Raw genomic sequence first — 22,174 nt, forward strand, 5'->3', positions numbered from 1 at the left:
AATTGTTTGATGAGTTGGATAATTAGAGAAGTTAGAAGTGTGTTTTTAGTGAAGGTTTAATCCCATCTTGCAAACTGGGAAGAATAACATTTTCATTAAATGTGATGGCTTTAGTTTTAGACTGCATTTTTAGAGTTTTATACTTGAAAATAACAGGAATCACACTTGAACGCCTTGTGCTTCAAGTTCTTGGCACCTTTTAACCATCGACATTTTTTATGCTTGATTGGTATAAATGTGTAATATCTATATCCTGATCTCTTTTTCTTTGTTGTGTTCATGGAAGAGGGCTGTGATAGTACAATCTAAAAGAGAGGAATGGGTTGTGGAAGCTTGGTCTTTTCAGTGTACACATATGTAGTGAGGTCAAGTCAAAGGAGATGCTTCCCCAGCTGTTTTCAAATTGTGGTTCATAAATGTCTCTTAGAAGTTGATTATTTTGCTTTGAAATTCTGGGACTATTTACTATTTGCTTGGTGATTTTTTTTTTTTTTTAATGTATATTTACATTAATGGAAATTAAAGTGTGACCAATTAGGTGGAGTATAGTCTGAAACGAAGTGGGAACCTCGTCTCCACCCCTCATATTTTTATTTACAAATACATCACTAGTTTTCGTATTATCTCCTAAACACAAGTTTTACCAGCCCAATAAGGAAATTTGAAAAACCCAGATGAGCATGAAAACGGTATAAGGTTGGAGAGCAGAACTCAATGATAATCTTCCAGAAAAAGAATCCTAGTAGGAAGATTTCCTCTTTAAAACTTGTGTATAATAATTGTAATATTAAATAACCAAAAGGGAAAGTACCCTCTTCTCCCATACGGTAATTAAACGGTCTCTTCTAGCTTGTTATAATTTTGACTTTTTATTTTGAAATAATTTCAAATGTTCCCATATATCCTTTACCTGGTTCTCTTAATGATCAAAATCAATAAATTAATAATGGATAAAATAAATTTATGTAACCCATAGCACTTACAGAGTGTACCACTGTAATTGCCTAATTCTGGTCTGGAATTCAGTACAGAATCACAGTTTGTCTTGTCTCCTTACTCTTCTTTAATCTGGATCAGTTTTCCAGTCTTTGCCTTTTTATGTATTTGCCACTTTTTTCAAGAGTTCTGGCGGGTTTCTTTTTTTGGTAAACTAATCCTCGGTTTGGATTCATCTGGTGATTTTCTCATGAGTAAATTCAGATTGTGCATTTTGGGGAAAAATTCCTGGGAATGACACTATGCCTTCCTTGGTGTATCATATTAGGATACATGTGCTGTTCTTGTTACCAAACCATTATTTTTAGGACATTATATTTTCAAATTTAAACAGCAGTGAGACTTCTGAAAATATCCTATAGTATAAAAGTACCAATTAAAAATTTTTTAAGATAGATGGGCCCCATAAATATGATTTTTTTAATCAATGAAAAGTGAAAGTGAAGTTGCTCAGTTGTGTCCGACTCTTTGGGATCCCATGGACTATATAGCCTGCCAGGCTCCCCTGTCTGTGGGATTCTCCAGGCAAGAATACTGGAGTGGGTTGCCATTTCCTCCAGGAGATCTTCCCAACCCAGGGATTGAACCTGGGTCTCCCGAATTGTAGGCAGATGCTTTTGATAGTCCCTCAATCATGTCGAATTCTTTGTGACCCCATGGACTGTGGCCCGCCAGGCTCCTCTGTCCATGGAATTCTCCAGGCAAGAAGAGTGGGTTACCATTCCCTTCTCCAGGGGATCTTCCTGACCCAGGGATTGAACCTGGGTCTCCCGCATTGCAGGCAGATTCTTTACCATCTGAGCCACATAGAACTAAATATAGTTTGCCAAAGTGCTAATGTCATTTTATAATAATTGGATTACTTTTTTGAAAGGGGAAGATATCCCAGCTCTATAACTTGTACTTTCAAAATTTATTTTCAGTAATTGGCTTCATGTATTCTAATTTACAGGCTTCCCTTGTGGCTCAGCTGGTAAATCCTGCAATGCAGGAGACCTGGGTTCAATCCCTGGGTTGGGAAGCTCCCCTGGAGAAGGGAAAGACTACCCACTCCAGTATTCTGACCTGGAGAATTCCATGGACTGTATAGTCCATGGGGTCACAAAGAGTCAGACATGACTGAGCAACTTTCACTTCACTTCACTTCATTCTAATTGATAAGCCATATCATAGCCTATAGCCCAGTGATATGAGTGCTTCATGGCAGATGGTCATTCTTCAGAGCTGTAGTAAACACTTAAAAAAATTAGTGAATACCCATTATAGTCAATATAATGTCTGATTCTCATTTAATAAAGAAAGGAAGAATGTTGGGTTGGGAAGTGTTCAGTGCATTAGAGAAACTTTCCTGGGATGAAATTTGGAAAGAAGGTTTTGAAAAGAATGCTGTTAATAAAATACAGTAGACTGAATGAGGGGGTGTATCATGGTTTTCTATCTGAAACTCGTATTTGCTCTTGGTGGCAGAGTTTTACTACCAAAATCTAGGTGTTCTGACTTCCAAACAGATTTACTTCACCTTACTGCCTCAGACTATTCTCCCACCCTGTCTCTGGTGAATTTTTGTTGTTTTGTCTTCCTTAGTTGCCCGCTCTAGAGTCATTACATAGAACCTAGAGCTTATCCAAGGGTCCTGAAAGCATATAGGATGTGCCTAGCTTGCCCTTTGGCTGCTATTTCTGAATATATGTGCTTAGAACAGCAACCAGACACCTGTCATTTTTGAACAATTCTAGGTCTTTAATGGAAAAGGAAATGGCAGCCCACTCCAGTACTCTTGCCTGGAAAATGCCATGGACTGAGGAGACTGATAGGCTACAGTCCGTGGGGTTGTAAAGAGTCGAACACGACTGAGCGACTTGACTTTATTGACTTTAGGTCTTTAAAGAAACAGAACGTTTTTCTTCTTGGAGCAAAATATTAATTATCTAACCTTCAATATCATCTTCAGTAATTTCCATCACATTTTATCTAAACTATTTAGAAGTTTGGGAAGATGATGAGCTTTTGATAGTCAAGATTGTTCTAAGTTTCCTCTGTTATATTTAAATGAGGCTGTTAAAATAGCATGTTAATTTGGCCTTGGGATTTGATGTTTGAGTGCCTAATATGTGCAAAAAGTGTGTCTTTAAGGAGCCTGTAAGCAGGTTGAGAATAGATATATGAAAAGTTGAAGGTGCAAAATCATAATTAAAATTTACTTTATATTGTTCTGAATAACGGATGTTGTAGAGCATAGGATATAAAGTTAAAAAATTAAACTCTCCCTACATCATCCCAGTTCCTCAGAGGTAATCTCTAACAGTCTCTCTCTCTCTTTTTTTTTTTTTATCCTGGGAACTTACAGTGCCTGTGCAAACAGTTCTGTCCTTGAAGAATATATACAAGTAGGATCATATAAAAACTGTTCTGTAAGTTGTATCCACACACACAACACTTTGATTATGTTTTATGCTTCATTCCAATTGGCACACAACTTCTTTTTAATGTCAGTGTAGTGTTTTATGAGTGTAACATTATGTAGTTAGTCCATTGTTGATATTGGCAGAAATTAGTGTATTGCTGAGAATTAGCTTGAGGGAGAACATACCTTTCAGTTCAGTTCAGTCGCTCAGAGCGTGGTATATTGAAAGGTGGATGGTTCAGATTGCTTTAAGTCAGTCAGCAGTTCTTAAAAGTGATCTGTGGACCCTGGGAGTCCTGTTAGGGGAGATTCATGAAGTCGCACCTATTTTCCAGTATCTCTTACAGATGAGAAACCTGAGGCCCAGAGAAATTCCAGAACTTTGTCAAGCTGACATAGCTAGTAAGCAGTGTTTCCATAGCTCGTGCCCTTTACATGTTTGCTGTAAAAAGAATAAGTACTAATGGAAAATGTTTGCTTTATCTTTTGTACATTGATATAATTTAATCCTATGTTTTAAATGAAAGGGTTTTTTGTGCATTATTTCACCACTCTTACTAGATAAACAAATTTTTGATGACTGAACCCAAAGTAGAGTACTAAAATTGAGAGTGAAGTTGCTCAGTCGTGTCCGACTCTTTGCGACCCCATGGATTGTAGCCTACCAGGTTCCACCATCCATGGGAACCCATCCAAGAATACTGGAGTGGGTTGCCATTTCCTTCCCCAGGAGATCTTCCCTCCCCAGGGATTGAACCCGGGTCTCCTGTGTTGTAAGCAGACGCTTTACCGTCTGAGTCACCAGGGAGCACACTAAAGCAGATTTTTGAATGTCAAGATCCCCAGGCCTTAAATTTACATCTGAGTAGAGTATGCCTACTCTGTCAGGAGCTGTGACGGGTGCTTTCCTGTTTATATTAATACTCATTTAGAGAAATGGCAACCCACTCCAGTGTTCTTGACTGGAGAATCCCAGGGACGGCAGAGCCTGGTGGGCTGCCGCCTATGGGGTCGTACAGAGTCGGACATGACTGAAGTGACTTAGCAGCAGCAGCAGCAGCTGCCCTTTAAAGTAGATTTTCATTGTAATCAATTTGTATGTTTTTTATTAAAAGATAAATCATTGTATAAAATTGAATTTCGTTTAATTCTTTTATAGATGAGAAAATTAAGGCTCTGAGAGATTAACTTGCCTGAGATCTCAAAATTAATGATGAGACAGGGATATAAGTTTGCCTGATTTTAGTTTATATTGTTTCTATTACCCCAAACTGTTGCTCCAAGAAATGCTTGGATGCCCAGAAATTAGGGCCTTGCCACCACCAGGTCAGCTGCAGTTTTGGTGTTTTAGGGTATTCTCTAGTCTTGATTGTTCCTAAAGAGTTGATGTTTTACTCTTAATTTCAGTCTGTAGTCAGATTGAAGGACAGTGAGAGAGAGAGGTATATCATTAGAATAGAGGTGGATTTTTACTTCACAAACCTTTTATTAGAAATATTTGACCATAGTTAGGATTAAATGTTTATTGTAGTGGTGGCAGGTTGAACCTTAAGAAGGGCAGTCAGAACTAGATAACCTGTCAGTTTATGAGGTTCCTTAGTATTAATACACTCCCAAAGTCAAAGCATTGACCTTCTTTGGATCAATACATGTATTAGAAACTATTGTTTATATATTCTGCCTTGGGTAGTTTAACTTGGAGGCAGAAATCGTTACTTTACCCCATATATCTTAAGTGTTTTTACAACCTAAGAAGTTAATTGTACTTGATGCTGTAAAGAAGAAAAATCTTTTAACTCTAAAATCTCAAACCCTACATAATTTGTCTGTTGATGAGATTAAGGTTCAGCAACCTCTCCAGAATTACATCATGTATTTAGCTTGGATTATGAACCATTTACAGAGACATTTCAGGTGTGGGTTTTATTCTTCCAATCCCGTTATTGAGATGACTACTGCATAAAGTCAGAACATGCATTAACTCTAATTTAGCGAATTGATTTTAGGTATTTTTTAAATGACCATGATTATCTTTAAAAGACAGTAGCTATCATCAAAAACAGATTTTTTTTTAAGTGCTTGAGGAACTACTGTGAATCTGAATCAGATTCTGTTTCAGCGAGGTCTCTTGTGTGTTCACATGGTACCCTGTCCAGTGTGTGAGTGCACGATGTGAAAGTTTGTGTTTGACACGAAACTCCTTTCCTGTTGTAAATTACATTTAGATTAGAAGGTCAATGTACTGTGTTACATGGAGAATTTTACAAGTGAAAGGTACATTAGTAGTCAGCCTGACCTTCGTTTTATAAGTAGAAACTGTGGCACCTTGTTTGCGTCTTTCCTTGTATAATGCTGTGTCTCCTTTTAAATTCAGATTGTCACAGTGTCCCAGGTGTCATCACCTTCATTGTACTACTACCCGTGAATGAAACATAGGAGGTTGTATTGTATACCTAGTGCAGGGTATTCTCGTTTATGTATGTTTTGAAAATAGCTATTAGTTCTTTCCTCTTTGTTTTCTGTTCTCCAATTTTTGTCACTGCTGCTTTCTAAGAAGTGCAACTTCCTTTTTTTTCCTTTTGTTTTTATTCCCATCATGGTCTTGTCCCTTCGATCATGCTTTTCTCCTCTGGCTTTTAAATCTGGAAAATTGAACATTGATTTCTCTTTGTTCAGTCTGATAAATTAACATACTTAAATCACCTCTAGTTAACTTAAAAGGCAGTGGCACCCCACTCCAGTACTCTTGCTTGGAAAATCCCATGGATGGAGGAGTCTGGAAGGCTAAGGGTCAGACACGACTGAGCGACTTCACTTTCACTTTTCACTTTCATGCATCGAAGAAGGAAATGGCAACCCACCCCAGTGTTCTTGCCTGGAGAATCCCAGGGACGGGGGAGCCTGGTGGGCTGCTGTCTGTGGGGTCGCACAGAGTTGGACACGACTGAAGTGACTTAGCAGCAGCAGCAGCAGTGAATTCTATATCTTCCATATCTCAGAGTTGAATGAAACCACATCTGATTGATGAATCTCTGAAAAATAGTCATTTGCTCCTTTAAAGTTTCTGTAAGAAGAGTAGAACTTGCTGTCTAGTGAGATGACCTATTCCAAATTTGTTTCATAAGTTTTCTCATACTGAGCAGAAATCTGTCTCTGCCTAAATTTAGTTTTGTCTTCTGGAGCCATTCATGTCATATTTTTTTCAGTTTTCGTGACTGTTTCTAGTTTCATCAACATTTTTGCTTGCTTTCCTGGATACCCTCCAGTTTGTCAAAGCCTGTCTAGATATTTTGGGGTGGGGCGTTTGACATCTTAGTTCCCCCACCAAGGATCAAATCCTTGTCCCCTGCAGTGGAAGAGTGGAGTCTTAACCACTGGACTGGCAGTGAAGTCTCTGTTTTTAAAGGAACAATATACTTTTAAGATTTGGTCTCATCAACACGGTGTAGAGCTAAAACATCATCCTTAACTTTGATTTCTAATTACTATCTCTGAATCATGTTCTGCTTCTTAGTAGGCAGAGAAAATGCAGAATAATGTAGAACAGGTCATATTGCCTCGTTGGAGTTGTACCTTTACAACTTAGTTGTAGTTTTGAGCACGTACGCTGCTGGGCCCTGTTTGTTGTCTTCTATGAGATGGGGCTAATTGTAGTTTGTGCCTCAGAGGTAAGGTTATAGAAGGATCAATTAATCCATATAAAGTGCTTAATTTAAGTGTTAAAATGCCATTTATTACTGAAGTGATGTTTTTATTTTCTCAATTGTCTATTGCTGCATAACAAACCGATAAAAACTGAAACAGTGGTTTTAGTTCTTTTTCATGACTCTGGCTTGTCCGGATTCTTTTGGACAGTTTTTCACATGGTGTTGGCTGTAGTCGTTCATTGCTGTCTTGAGCTGGGTCTGAAGTACCCGTGTGGCTTCACTAAACATGTCTCATGACTGGAGCTGACTTGACCTTGCTCTCTAGCAGGATAGTTTGTTGTTGTTTTTTTTTTAACACTAGCTTAGGGCTCAGAGAGAGAAATAGGGGAAGCTGCTAGTCCTCATATGGGTTAGGTCTGGAACTGGAATAGGAGTCATCTTTATCACTGTTTGGTTAAAGTTAATCAACAAAGTTAACCCTGACTCAGGAGCATGGTGGAGGCCATCTCTGGAGTCAGTCTACCACCGTTCTGTTCTTTCACAGTTAGCCTTTTTAACCAAATTTAATCTTTAATCCAGTGTTTCTTGCTTTTTTTGTTTAAATCCTAATGGTTTTTACCTTTATGTCATCAAAAGATTTTAAGTTTGTCATGTATCCCTGTCTCAGCTTTTATTTTTAACAGCTTTACTGAGGTATAAGTGACACAAAAACTCTGTTTATTTAATGGATACAGAGTGATGAGTTTGCTTTTTCAGCTTTTTGTAGTCAGCATTTTATCAGAAACATTCACCACTGTGTTGACACTAGGTCCTTTTGGTCTATCATTAGGCCAGTAAGCAGCCTGACTTTTGCCTTTTGTTACTTGTAGGTTCCAGTTCCGTTCAGTTCAGTCGCTCAGTCAAGTCCGACTCTTTGTGACCCCATGGACTGCAGCACGCCAGGCCTCCCTGTCCATCACCAAATCCCGGAGTTTACCCAAACTCGTGTCCATGGAGTTGGTGATGCCATCCAACTATCTCATCCTCTGTCATCCCCTTCTCCTCCTGCCCCCAATCCCTCCCAGCATCAGGGTCTTTTCAAATGAGTCAGTTCTTTGCATGAGGTGGCCAAAGTATTGGCGTTTCAGCTTCAACATCAGTCCTTCCAATAAATACTCAGGACTGGTCTCCTTTAGGATGTCCTGGTTGGATCTCCTTGCAGTCCAAGGGACTCTCAAGAGTCTTCTCCAACACCACAGTTCAAAAGCATCAATTCTTCAGCGCTCAGCCTTCTTCACAGTCCAACTCTCACATCCATACATGACCACTGGAAAAACCATAGCCTTGACTAGATGAACATTTGTTGGCAAAGTAATGTCTCTGCTTTTGAATATGCTATCTAGGTTGGTCATAACTTTCCTTCCAAGGAGTAAGCGTCTTTTAATTTCATGGCTGCAGTCACCATCTGCAGTGATTTTGGAGCTCCCCAAAATAGTCTGACACTGTTTCCACTGTTTCCTCATCTATTTCCCATGAAGTGAGGGGACCGGATGCCATGATCTTCGTTTTCTGTATGTTGAGCTTTAAGCCAACTTTTTCACTCTCTACTTTCACTTGCATCAAGAGGCTCTTTAGTTCTTCTTTGCTTTCTGCCATAAGGGTGGTGTCATCTGCATATCTGAGGTTATTGATATTTCTCCCAGCAATCTTGATTCCGGCTTGTGCTTCATCCAGCCCAGCGTTTCTCATGATGTACTCTGCATATAAGTTAAATAAGCAGGGTGACAATATACAGCCTTGACGTCTTCTTTTCCTATTTGGAACCAGTCTGTTGTTCCATGTCCAGTTCTAACTGTTGCTTCCTGACCTGCATAAAGATTTCTCAAGAGGCAGGTCAGATGGTCTGGTATTCCCATCTCTTTCAGAATTTTCCACAGTTTATTGTGATCCACACAGTCAAAGGCTTTGGCATAGTCAGTAAAGCAGAAATAGATGTTTTTCTGGAACTCTTGCTTTTTCGATGATCCAGCGGATGTTGGCAATTTGATCTCTGGTTCCTCTGGCTTGGAGAATTTTGAGCATTACTTTATTAGCATGTGAGATGAGTGCATCCGGTTAATAGCTTTAAAAAGTAGTTTTTGTTGTGATTGTTTTAATCAGATGTTATGGATAAATTCAGTGTTCACCTTGGAGGAAGAGGTACTTAATTGCTAATTGAAAAATTCTCAGTGTGAGTTACCCTAATGTAAAACAGTAGTTTTTAGAGAGAGAGAAGCTACCACCCATAAAAGATGGGTTACAAATTCTTAGGACATTTATTGACACCTTGCCTAAGTAACTTCTCTAAGTTTGTATACTTATTTTAAATGATTTACCCTTAACTAACTGCACATGTTTGTGTCCTTCATCTTTACAGATACACAGTGGGTTAGATAAAAGTCACTGAAAAGTAGGACACGTCCAGGCTGTGTTAATCCTTAGTTTCTATAGTGCCTTCCCTGCTTGACATTTTATCCTTGTTCTGTCTTGCTCACTGTTTTCAGTGCCTCACACAGTGATATTTAAGTTTTGGAGAATAAGTAATGTTTAAAAAAATTTTTTTGAAGCAGTAAAATGTGAATTAGAAATACCTAGATAGAGAACTGATCTCATGGTTAGGCCTTTACTTGTCACTTCTTTCATTTGGAGATATTCTTTGTATAATCTTAAATTTACATAAATGAGCTAAAGAGCAGTTCACAATTGAATAATATACAGAGCCTTCTTTAAATTTATATGTGTGTGTATATATGTGTGTGTTTTTTTTCTGCTGTTTAATTTAAAGTTATTTGTGAATTCTGGTTAATCGCAATACATGTTTTCTTTAGTTAGACTTCATAGCATAACCTTTAGCTTAGCCAGTCAGAAGTGGAATTGATCCTTCCAGCTGTGGAGTGCCATGGTCTAAACCTAGACTGACTCCAAAGCCATTATGCTATATGGTCTCCCATAGTTGAATGAATGCATTTTGTATTAAGATATAAAACTTGAAAAGGCCTGGGCATTTAATTTTAAAACCACTATATTAAATGGAATGTTCTTATGCTGTTGAGGCAGATCCTCAAAGACCAGCCCTAATGTTCACAGTGTTCATGCCTCAAAAGAGAATGATGGTGTCTAAGAGACAAAACGGCAGAAGTTTGAATTCTGCTGAGTCTTCGTAGGCATTCCTCCTTCAGAGAAGGCAGTGGTGCTCCAAACCCAGAGGGTTCCTTTATTTCTAGTCTGGTTGAGGTTTCACACTGTGTGTGTACCCTCAGTTGTGTCGAACTCTTTGTGGCTTCATGGACTGTAGTCCGCCAGGCTTCTCTATCCTTGAGAGTTTCCAGGGAAGAATACTGGAGTGGGTTGCTGTTTCCTTACTCCAGGGGATCTTCTCCACCCGAGGATCAAACCCACATCTCCTGCATTTATCGGCAGGTGCATTCTTTACCGTTAGCACCACCTAGGAAGCCTTAAGACTTAACTGAATGAAGGAATGAATGACAGAACACTTCTGCAGCTGAGGGATGACAGCTTGGGTGTCCTGTAGTAAGAATTGTGTTACCTAACCAAAGTGCTCTTCTGATTTCAGGCTAACTAATAATCACAGGAAACATTGTTTCAGGTTGAATTCTGTCACCTCCAACCTTTTCCTGTAATGCATTGCAACCTGGTCCTACTGCCATCTTGAAACCTACCCAATTCATTTGAGTATATGTAGTTTTAAGTTGTAGGAAGGGGAGAGAAGCTAGGTTAAAAAGCTTACTCACCCACTCACCGTTTGGAACATGATAATGGGATAAACATAAAAAGTTAGAGTTACTGTTTTAAAGCATTTTTCAAACTGTTTGGCATATAAGGAAGTGCTGTATAGACTAAACCACTGGGCAACTATAAGAATAGAAACCAAGAATTAAATACCCTTATTCCTTGTAAAGATTGAGACTTGTTTGGGGCTAAGCCCAGTTGAAAATTGACTTTGATTTGTAGAGTATATTTAATAGGAAGTGGAGAATTTTTAAAAACAGTAAACATTTTGCCTAATTCTACTACTGGAATATTATCTTTCTCCTCCTTAAAAAAAAAATCACTAGTTTATTGTGCCTTAATCCCCCTAATACAGTGAAGTCATGTTTTTCTGAAATCATTTGTAGAATGTAATTATTAGCATGTTTGGATTTAATTAGATTGTTATAGTTTTGAACAGAATTATGTAGGGTGAAGTTTTACTTGTTTGAGGTGATTGGTAAATGTATTTCTTATTAGCTGAGAATCACTTTAATGAACTAAAGGTTTACTCTTCAGATCTTAAATTCTCATACTCCTACCAGTTTCTTAATTTAGATAGGAAAAATAGAACTTTTACTTCGAACAGCTTTTTACCTTAGAAGGTATTACTTTAATTGTAGTCTTATAAATGAAGTTCTGTTCTGCTTCCTCTGTCATGGAGTCTGGTAGTGTCTATTATATTAACAGTTTCTGCTTAAGTCATATAGCTTCATAGTCTCAAAAGGTTAATTTCTGTCTTCTTTCCATTTTAGTGTCATGACTACCTTGAAACCGAAAAGTTTGCCAGTTTGTTAAATATGTATTAATAAAACATAATAACACATAATAATAAAGTCTTATCAACTTTCATGCTTTCACATTCATTGAAACATTCAGTCTTTATCAGCATGTAAAGTAATAAGCACTATGAGGGAAAGGCCAGTATTCAAATTAGCCTTAAATAGTAAGCTGAACACTAATTTCAAATTTTAAGTATTGCTGTCACAAATTTATGACCCTTCTACTTTCAAAAGTAGTATTATTGGCAATGACTGGGTATTAAAATTTTATCACTTAAGTTGTGGTGTGTGTTTTGGAAATGAAGATTCTTTCAATTTTATTTTAGTCTTATTATGACTGTTTCTTTTCTCCCCAAGTCTCTTTTGGAAAAGTTCTTGATCCCCAACGCTTCACAAGCAGAGAGCAAAGTCTTCTATTTGAAAATGAAAGGAGACTACTACCGCTACTTGGCTGAGGTTGCAGCTGGTGATGACAAGAAAGGTACGCTGCCTCAGCCTGTCTGCAGGCTGCCTCAGCCTGTCTGCTGGATGTTACAAAGTAACAGAGGCCAGAGGTGGTCTCTTCTGTTGTTTGAAGAGCAGCAAATGGACTCTGCTCACTCTTCCTTGCTCTTTCTCCCCTTTCCTCTCTGTTTCTCTCTCTTCCCCCAGTCCCTGTCCCTTCCCTTCTTTTTTTCCTTTTTCCTGAGACTGTACAGTTGACTCTTGAAGAACACAGATTGAGCTGCACAGATCCATTTACACAGGGATTTTTTTTCTGTAAATATTATAGTACTACATTGTACAAGGTTGGACGTGATGGGCCAGCTATAAAATTATACTCAGATTTTCAGCTGCGTGAACAGTTGGTATCCATCCCTGAGCCCCGTGTTGTTCAAGGGTCAGCTGTATACCTACTGCCTAGTAATTGCTTTCGTAAAATGTATGATTGCTCACAAGTCAATTTTATGTATAGGAATGTTTCCTCACAATTTTAAGACATAGTAATTACAGCATAACTGTAGAGCAGTACAGACTAATTAAAAATTATACTGAGATGGTTACAGAGTTATTTTGTCTTGACGTTGATCAGTGACTAGAGTAGGTTTCTAGGAGAAGCTTATTTTTTTTAATTTAGGAGCCAGTTTTAAGTTGCAGCAGCTTAGTATTTCAGAATTTATTACTGGATGAGTAAAGATTTGGTTCGAGGGATGAAAACAAAGTACTTTTCATTGATACATTTTGGTGCCTTTTATTATCCAGGGATTGTGGACCAGTCACAGCAAGCATACCAAGAAGCTTTTGAAATCAGCAAAAAGGAAATGCAACCAACACATCCTATCAGACTGGGTCTGGCCCTTAACTTCTCTGTGTTCTATTATGAGATTCTGAACTCCCCTGAGAAAGCCTGCTCTCTTGCAAAGACAGTATGTATTTTTTACCTGTTACGTGGAAATTCAGTAGTTGTCATTATTTGAGCACTGAAATGTGTTTTTTTTTGGTCACAGGCATTTGATGAAGCCATTGCTGAACTTGATACATTAAGTGAAGAGTCATACAAAGACAGCACGCTAATAATGCAGTTACTGAGAGATAACTTGACAGTAAGTACCTAACAGCACTGTGAATGGTTAATTAATAATGAAGAGATTATAGGTGCATTTCTGTTTTATTGTACTTCCAGATATTGTGGTTTTTACAAATTGAAGGCTTGTTGAAACTCTGTTGAGCAGGGTTCTCTGCTCATCTCATGTCTCTGGGTCACATTTTGGTAATTTTCAGTGATTCAGACCTTCCAAAAAGATTTCAGTGGCTAAAGGCTCAATTGATGATGAACTTTTTTTTAGCAGTAAAGTATTTTTTAAGAAGGTATGTACATTGGATTTTTTAAACACATAATAACATGCTTAATAGACTGTAGTATGGTGTCAATATAACTTTTATATGTACTGGAAACAAATTTATGTGACTCATTTTGATTTCTGCTTTACTGTGGTGATATAAAATTGAACTCTTAATATCTCTGAAGTGTGCTTATATATGTTTTATAGACTACGACAGGAATATTTCTAGTCCTTTTTTTTTGTTTTTAATGTAAGATCCTATCTGCTTTAAAAACTGAAGAAAACCATCTTACAGAAGCTGAAATATTAGACCAGGGACTAAAAATGTGCCCTTTACTAGTTACATATTTATTAAAAATTCAGGTTTTTAAAATAATTTTGTAATTCATGGTTTTGGACTTTCAGCTATAAGGCCATTTTATTTTTCATTTCAATGCAAATAATTCTGTTCCTTCCATTTTTAGTCACAGGAGAATTTTGCTTTTAGTTTCAAAAGTGTGCTTAAGTTATCTTTGAAGTCCATTAAAAATGATGACCCTAAAGTTGCCTCTGTATTCATGTAGGGCTTCTCTGGTGTGGATCAGAGGTAAAGAATCCACCTGCCAGTGCAGGAGACATACAGGTTCGATTCCTAGAGAAGGAAATAGCAACCCACTCCATTGTTCTTGCATGGGAAATAACATAGACAGAGGAGCCTGGCGGGCTGCAGTCAATGGGAGTATAAAAGAGTTGGACATGACTTAGCAACTAAACAGCAACAGTATTTATGTAGCTAGGGGTAGGGCATTAATAACTTTAGTTATAAAATTTCAGATACAATTTCAGATACTCTGCATAGACTGACATCTGTTTTGTCTAGTCTCTTAGGGAAAAAAAAATGACTTACTGTGGCAGGTCATGATAACCCTTTTTGGTATACTGTAGACCAAGGTCCCCAACCCCTGGTCCATAGACTGGTACTGGTCCGTGGCCTGTTAAGAACTGGGCTGCACAGCAGGAGGTGAGTGGTGTGGGCAAGTGAGTGAAGCTTCATCTGTTTTTACAGCCTGAGCTCCACTTACTGTCAGATCAGCAGTGACTTAGATTCTCATTCAGTTCAGTTCAGTCACTCAGTCATGTCCGACTCTTTGCCACCCCGTGAACCGCAGCACGCCAGGCCTACCTGTCCGTCACCAACTCCTGGAGTTTACCCAAACCCATGTCCATGAGGTTGGTGATGCCATCCAACCATCTTATCCTCTGTCGTCCCCTTCTCCCACCTTCAATCTTTCCCAGCATTAGGGTCTTTTCAAATGAGTCAGTTCTTTGCATCATGTGACCAAAGTATTGGATCTTCAGCTTCAACATCAGTCCTTCCAATGAACACCCAGGACTGACTTCCTTTGGGATGGCCTGGTTGGATCTCCTTGCAGTCCAAGGGACTCTCAAGAGTCTTCTCCAACACCACAGTTCAAAAGCATCATTCTTCTGCACTCAGCTTTCTTTATAGTCCAACTCTCACATCCATACATGACTACTGGATAAACCATAGCTTTGACTAGACGAACCTTTGTTGACAAAGTAATGTCTCTGGTTTTTAATATGCTGTCTAGATTCTCATAGGAGCACAATAAATGTAATACATTTAAATCTTCCCCCAAACATCTCTTGCCCCTGGTCCATGGAAAAATTGTCTTCTACTAAATTGATCCTTGGTGCCAAAGGTTGAGGCCTGCTGCTGTAGACTGAAAAACATTAAAACCACAATGCCAATATCACACTGAGAAAGTACACAGTTAATTCCTTAATAGTAAATTTCTTGCATTCAGTTATCACTTGTTTTTTTTGTATTGTCTTTGTTGTATATTGTCTCCTCCCCCCAATAGTGTTTTTTACTTGCATTGAGATCCAAATAGTCTACATATTGCAGTTAGTTGATATGTCTCTTTGGGCCCATGGGTTTTCATGTTCTTCACATAGATACTAAATTTGAAGTTACGAGGCTTGAGTGAAAAGTGTTAAGGATCTGTCATGTGCCAGATAAAGAGCTAGGAGTGAAGATTATAGTTTAGTGCTACTGGTTTTTTATTAGCTTTAGGTCCTTTTCTTTTGGGGACTGTACATCATTATATACATCATCAGCTTTATTTTATCTAGTCCATTGCGAATTTTCTGAACCAATTTATATATTCTAGTGTTGAATGTTCTCAGCAGTTTTTTGAACAATATTGTATAGTTGTTATTAAACACTGAAAGTTATTTTAGAAAGTGTACTTTAGGGCTTCCTATACACTTGGAAGGTTATTATTTTCAAGAGGGTATGCTATAGTCCATTTTAAAGAGCGAAGAATTGTATGTACATTAAATGAAAGAAGTACTGCAGTTTGTTAGCTAATTTTTCATATTTTTCTGGTTTGAAATGATGAGGTACTTCTAAAAGGTAGAATTTGAGACCCAATCACTAGTGAATTGTATTGTCAGCACTTTTTGAGAAGGCCTGATCTGAAATATATACTTGCAGCTGAATTTTGATATCGGTATAGCTTGAAGAGCATACAACAGCTGAGTAAGAAGAAAACCCAAGTTTCAGATTCTGACTTAGTCACTATTATGTGCCTTCTCTGAGCCCTGGTCGTATCGCCTGTTACCATTATAGGGTTGATTGTCCACTCACTCACATGTCAAGCAAAGACATATTTGTTGAAACTAGTATTTGAGTCTGAATCCAGTTGACAAATACTGTCAACACATAACCCTGGGAAGAGAAACACCTTTTATCCAATTTTTCATGTTTCTGTGAAAAATACAAGGATCCTTGAAAGTTAGAAGTGGAAAGATAATGTTGAAGGATAATTTTGTCTTACAAGACTCCCAGTTTAATAAAAGCAGTACAGACTTCTAGAGATCATTCAGCTAACTGTATGATTGTTCAAAGAGTCTCCTTTCCAGGCCAGAAATATATTTGATTAATAAAACTAATGGGTAATTTGGGGGACAGAAAAACATTAAGGTTCCCCTTGCTTTGTTTTCCAGTATGAAGCAGTATAGAATTTCAAAGGTCATCTTGAAGTAGTCATTCTATAATTACCTCTAAAAATCATTGTAGGGTGGTAAGACTTAGAAAAACTGTTGATATTTGAAGCAGCTGAGATAATTTTAAAAATCATCTTTTTAACCTGATGAAAAGCTGTAATAATCTAAAAATCAATAGGCTTCATAGTCCTACCAGTTTGAGACAGTTCAGTTTTTACCTCTTGTAAGATTTGGTTCTGACCATACTGTTTTGTGTTTAACTATATATTTTGAATCAGACAGATTCACAAAAGGTATGTTTTCCTAAACAAAATGTTAGTAAAGTTAAATTGTATTTTAGTCCAGACTTGCTCCTGACTCTTGAATGTCATAGAGTGTGGGACTCTCTTTAGAGTGGAAGTCTAAAGCTACGAGGGGGACGTAGTCAAGTCAGCCTGAGCTCCTTGAGCATGGGCCGAGTTGAGGGTTATGGTTTAGTTGCACTGAACTTACACACTGCAGCCTTTGAAGACAGTCTATAATCTGATAGCTATTGATGTTTAGAATTGGCATTTCTATGATTTCATCTACTTTTTCTTTACCTTCTATGAATAGCCAAGCATTTCCTTAATCTGATTTTGTTATTTAAAGACAACTCTGGTATGTATTTACTGTGCTGGAAGAATGATTAGGTAGGAAATAAATGTGTTATATTCAGGTGTTTTTTAAAATTTATTAAAGTATAGTTCATTTACAATGTATTAATTTCTACTGTATAGCAAAGTGATTCAATTACACATATACACATTTTTTTCTTATTACTTTCTATTATGGTTTAATCACAGGGTATTGGATAGTTTCCTGGAGGTGTTTTATATCTTGAGGCTATTTTCAGTGCTGCTATTTTTTAAGCCTTCCAATAATTGTGCTTACATTCTGGTACCTTGGAGTATATGATAAAAAATTTTCAAGCTGAAATATACTAAAAATTCTTTCTTTCTTTTTTAACTAGTTGTGGACATCGGATACCCAAGGAGACGAAGCTGAAGCAGGAGAAGGAGGGGAAAATTAACCTGCCTTCCAACTTTTGTCTGCCTCATTCTAAAATTTACACAGTAGACCATTTGTCATCCATGCTGTCCCACAAATAGTTTTTTGTTTACGATTTATGACAGGTTTATGTTACTTCTATTTGAATTTCTATATTTCCCATGTGGTTTTTATGTTTAATATTAGGGGAGTAGAGCCAGTTAACATTTAGGGAGTTATCTGTTTTCATCTTGAGGTGGCCAATATGGGGATGTGGAATTTTTATACAAGTTATAAATGTTTGGCATAGTACTTTTGGTACATTGTGGCTTCACAAGGGCCAGTGTTAAAACTGCTTCCATGTCTAAGCAAAGAAAACTGCCTGCATATTGGTATGTCCTGGTGGGGAATAAAAGGGATAATTGGTTCCAATCACAGGTGTAGTTGTGGGTACTTTTTAGGTTTGGAGCATTTACAAAGCTGTAGTAGAAATGGATATCCCATGGATATTGCATGTTAAACCATGTGTTATCTGTGGAATACTCAGACTCAGTGTGCACACTGTTGACTGCAGCTATAGAAGTGTTCCTTTAGTTGTGACCCAATTTACTCTGGATAAGGGCAGAAACGGTTCACATTCCATTATTTGTAAAGTTACCTGCTGTTTGCTTTCATTATTTTTGCTACACTCATTTTATTTGTATTTAAATGTTTTAGGCAACCTAAGAACAAATGTACAAGTAAAGATGCAGTAAAAATGAATTGCTTGATATTCATTACTTCATGTATATCAAGCACAGCAGTAAAACAAAAACCCATGTATTTAACTTTTTTTAGTTTTTTTTTTGTTTTTTTTTTTTGCTTTTGTGATTTTTTTTTTTTTTGATACTTGCCTAACATGCATGTGCTGTAAAAAATAGTTAACAGGGAAATAACTTGAGATGATGGCTAGCTTTGTTTAATGTCTTATGAGATTTTCATGAACAATCCAAGCATAATTGTTAAGAACACGTGTATTAAGTTCATGTAAGTGGAATAAAAGTTTTATGAATGGACTTTTCAACTACTTTCTCTACAGCTTTTCATGTAAATTAGTCTTTTGGTTCTGAAACTTCTCTAAAGAAAATTGTACATTTTTGGAAATTTATTCCTTATTCCCTCTTGGCAGCTAATGGGCTTTTACCAAGTTTGAATACAAAGTTTGTCATAACGGTAAAATACTACTAAGATAACTACTGCTGTTCCCAACCATGTCCTATACTCCCTCCTCCCCCTGAAAATTTTTTTCAGAGACGGGGAGTTGATTGAAAAAAGTAATGTTATTCCATTTAAAATTTTGGTATATGGCATTTTCTAACTTAGGAAGCCACAGTGTTCTTGGCCCATCATGACATTGGGTAGCATTAACTGTAAGTTTTGTGCTTCCAAATCACTTTTGTTTTTAAGAATTTCTTGGTATTCTTTAGCCTGTCTTCAATTTTGATCCTTTCTTCTTTCTATTTGTCAGGTGCACAGGATTACCTTTTTTAGCCTCTGTCTTGTCACCAACCATTCCTACTTGGTGGCCATGTACTTGGGGAAAAGGCCGCATGATCTTTCTGGCTCCACTCAATGTCTAAGGACACCCTGCTTCCTTTGCTTGCATCCCACAGACTATTTCCCTCTTCCTATTCACTGCAGCTAATCTCTCCTGAGTTGATGAGATTGTGTTATCTCCCTATACACCCTACCCTATCCTGAATGGTCTGTCATTGTCTTTGCCTTTAAATTCCTTCCCCTTCCTCTCTTTAAATAATGATGGGGCTAAGTAATACCCAAAGCTCACCCTACCAACTATTTCCTCAGTACCTTGCAGAAAACACCAAACAAAAATAACCATTTTAAAAGAGGTGTATTTTTTTTTTTTTTTCTTCTAGAATGTAAGCTCCTCAAGAGCAGGGACAATGTTTTCTGTATGTTCTATTGTGCCTAGTACACTGTAAATGCTCAATAAATACTGATGATGGGAGGCAGTGAGTCTTGATGATAAGGGTGAGAAACTGAAATCCCAAATACTGTTTTGTTGTTTGTTTTATTATGACCTCAGATTAAATTGGGAATTAGCCCTCTGGGACAACTATCCCAAATCTTACATTCAAATAAAAGTGCAATGGAGGCCTTGGGGTCTTTCTTTCAAGGAGTAAGAGATCTCTTATGCATTTGGGACAACTCAATAATGCATCTTCACTCACAGCTCTTTTCTTTTTCTGTTAATTTCTGCTGACCGCCAGGCCAAGGACATGAAATCTTTTTATAGCTACAGGGAATGAAGCTAGACTGAGGAGATGGATCTTATTCACGTAAATTATAAATAAAATCTAAAGCTTGTCTCATTTGCCTACTTATGTGCCTCAGTCATCTGCTAAGCTAGTTTGATTCTGAAATTGTCATAAAATGTCATTAATATTAGCTGTTAATGTTTTTGCATAGTAGTGCCCAGTAGATGAAGATTTCAACCTGAGATTTTTTTTTTTGCCTTGAGATCCGAATAATAAATTTTTATAACATTTCTTAAATTGCCCCCAATTCAGGCTTCATGTCTGTTTCTGTCAACATTCCCAGGAATTTGGAGACCTCAACGTTTTTTGTATTTGGTGTATGTGTAGTATTGGAGTTGTTAAATGTATATATCCACTTGAGAGCTGTGCCTCGTGAGTGGGTAGCAGTGTGATCAGTTGAAGTCTGAATTTTGCTGCCACTTTGGCCTGTGGTCCTAGCTTTTCTAGTTGGGGTGGGGGTCAAAGAGGATTAAAAGGTAATGTCAAGGGGCTTAGTAACTATAGGAGTTTTCTTGTCTTCTCTAAAAATAGTCAACAATCTTGCCATGGCCCAGAGCATATTTTTAAAACTAGTTAAAGCCAGTTTGTAATATGCAGCCAAAGATTTATTTGTGTCAGGTCTTAACTTTATTGGGCTTCCCTGGTGGCTCAGATGGTAAAGCGTCTGCCTGCAATGTGGGAGACCCGGGTTCCGTCCCTGGGTTGGGAAGATCCTCTGGAGAATGGCAGCCCGCTCCAGTACTGTTCCTGGAGAATTGCATGGACTGAGAAGACTGGTAGGCTACAGTCCATGGGGTCACAAAGAGTTGGACACGACTGAGTGACTTGACTTTATTGATTGATGGTGAGATGTTTGAAAGTCTTGAGTTGACTGAGTGCAGGTCTAAGAATTTGAGACTTCCTGTGGTGGTGGTGGTGGTGGTGGTCTAAGTGGTTTATACTGCCAGTAGGGGAGGGTGGCATTTTATTTGGATGCAGGAACATTGTAGTCTATTCCCTAAGAGGAGAGCCTGAAGTGTGCGAGAACTTTAAATGGCCCTATGTGCTCAGAGAGATACACATTCCTGTAGAAAAAAGGTCAAGAAGTAAGAAAGCCACTTTATTTTGTCACATACCATATAGGAAATTATAGTGGTGGAATCAAAATATCTGCAGTCTTAAAATGGTGGCTTAGACTAGGCATCTGGGAAATGGCTGGACTTGGATCCTTTGCTGAATGTGAAATTGCATCTATAAAGTACTTTCCTGTTACCTTGATATGACTGACCAATCACAATCTTGATTAATTTTAGCTCCTTTAAAAATACAAGAGACCTAAACGTAAGATCTGCTCACTGGGTCTTCATAGGTCTTCTGTTTTTTGTTTTTTTATGTTTTAGAAACTACAACATGTCTCTAAGGAAACTGATACTTTTGGTATCAAGAAATGGTATTTAAGAACCCATCACAGTGGTAGATCTACTTTAAAAGTCTGAAAACTAAAAATGTTGCTTGTGTACATCCAAGTCTGGTTATACTACTCACCTGGTCCTTTGAAGTCTGTGTTTGACTGTCAGCCCCCAAGTATATCAAGGACATCTGCTTCTGACCTGTGTACCCATAGTATATAAGAATGCAGAAACCAAGATATATTGAATGGATATACTTAGGCACAGCTATTATCAATCCTAGGTGATGCCAGGGATTCAGTTGAGTATTTCATGTAAATACTCATAAGTACCATAAATTTCTGAAAACCCAGACTTACTAAAAATTAAGTCATTAGTAAAATTATTTCTAATTCAAGAACTTTTAAACCCTATCAATATTTCAGTAGATACTTATATTTTTTAATATCAGAGATTGGTTAGGGCCAGCCACTGTTCTGAGTGTTTAAGGTGGACTTTATTTAGAGATTTTATGTCAGAGTCAGACTTGGAAAATGGATGGGACCTGATGGAGGTTATAGTCTGCACAAAGGCATCAAGATAGAACTTGAAAGACTTCCCTGCACTCAGGTGAGGAGCCCTGTGAGAGTGTAGGAAGAAACAGGCTCTGCTTTCTTAACACCTGTGGCTCTTCACTTGTAATGCTTTTGATCACATTAGGGGAGCTTGTCGAAAATGCTTACTACCAGCACCCAGTCTCAGGGATTCTAATTTAAGTTAAAGCCCAGGGATATGTGTTTACTTCATGAGCTATAACTTAGTGTCCACTTTGCTGAAGTCTAGGTGGAGAGGGAATATGTAATGTTTGGGTATTTGAGAAAACAAGGGTGTGTAAAACATCTCAACAACTGCCGGCCCCCCCAAAAAAAGCTTCAGTCTGCGAAACAAAAGTCTGGATCTGCTTAGCAGATCATGTTTCCTAAGCAGAGATTAATGTTTTACCTGTCACAACAGGTTTTTCACCTTACTGA

At 37.7% G+C, this 22,174-nt stretch overlaps 1 protein-coding gene across 3 annotated transcripts in view; it reads left to right on the plus strand.

Moving 5' to 3' along the window:
* The window catches only part of YWHAZ (tyrosine 3-monooxygenase/tryptophan 5-monooxygenase activation protein zeta), a 34,740-nt gene extending 15,127 nt beyond the window's left edge, over positions 1 to 19,613 (plus strand). For 2 of the 3 annotated variants that reach the window (XM_025001429.2, XM_025001430.2), the window contains exons 3-6: positions 11,973 to 12,096; positions 12,858 to 13,021; positions 13,103 to 13,198; positions 17,442 to 19,613. In XM_025001429.2, coding sequence (XP_024857197.1) covers positions 11,973 to 12,096; positions 12,858 to 13,021; positions 13,103 to 13,198; positions 17,442 to 17,501 — 444 coding nt within the window. In that variant the 3' untranslated portion in view covers positions 17,502 to 19,613. 3 annotated transcript variants of the gene reach the window in all.
* The last annotated feature ends 2,561 nt before the right edge of the window (positions 19,614 to 22,174 follow it).

The sequence above is a fragment of the Bos taurus genome, chromosome 14 (genome assembly GCF_002263795.3).
Source record: "Bos taurus isolate L1 Dominette 01449 registration number 42190680 breed Hereford chromosome 14, ARS-UCD2.0, whole genome shotgun sequence".
Lineage (NCBI taxonomy): Eukaryota > Metazoa > Chordata > Mammalia > Artiodactyla > Bovidae > Bos > Bos taurus.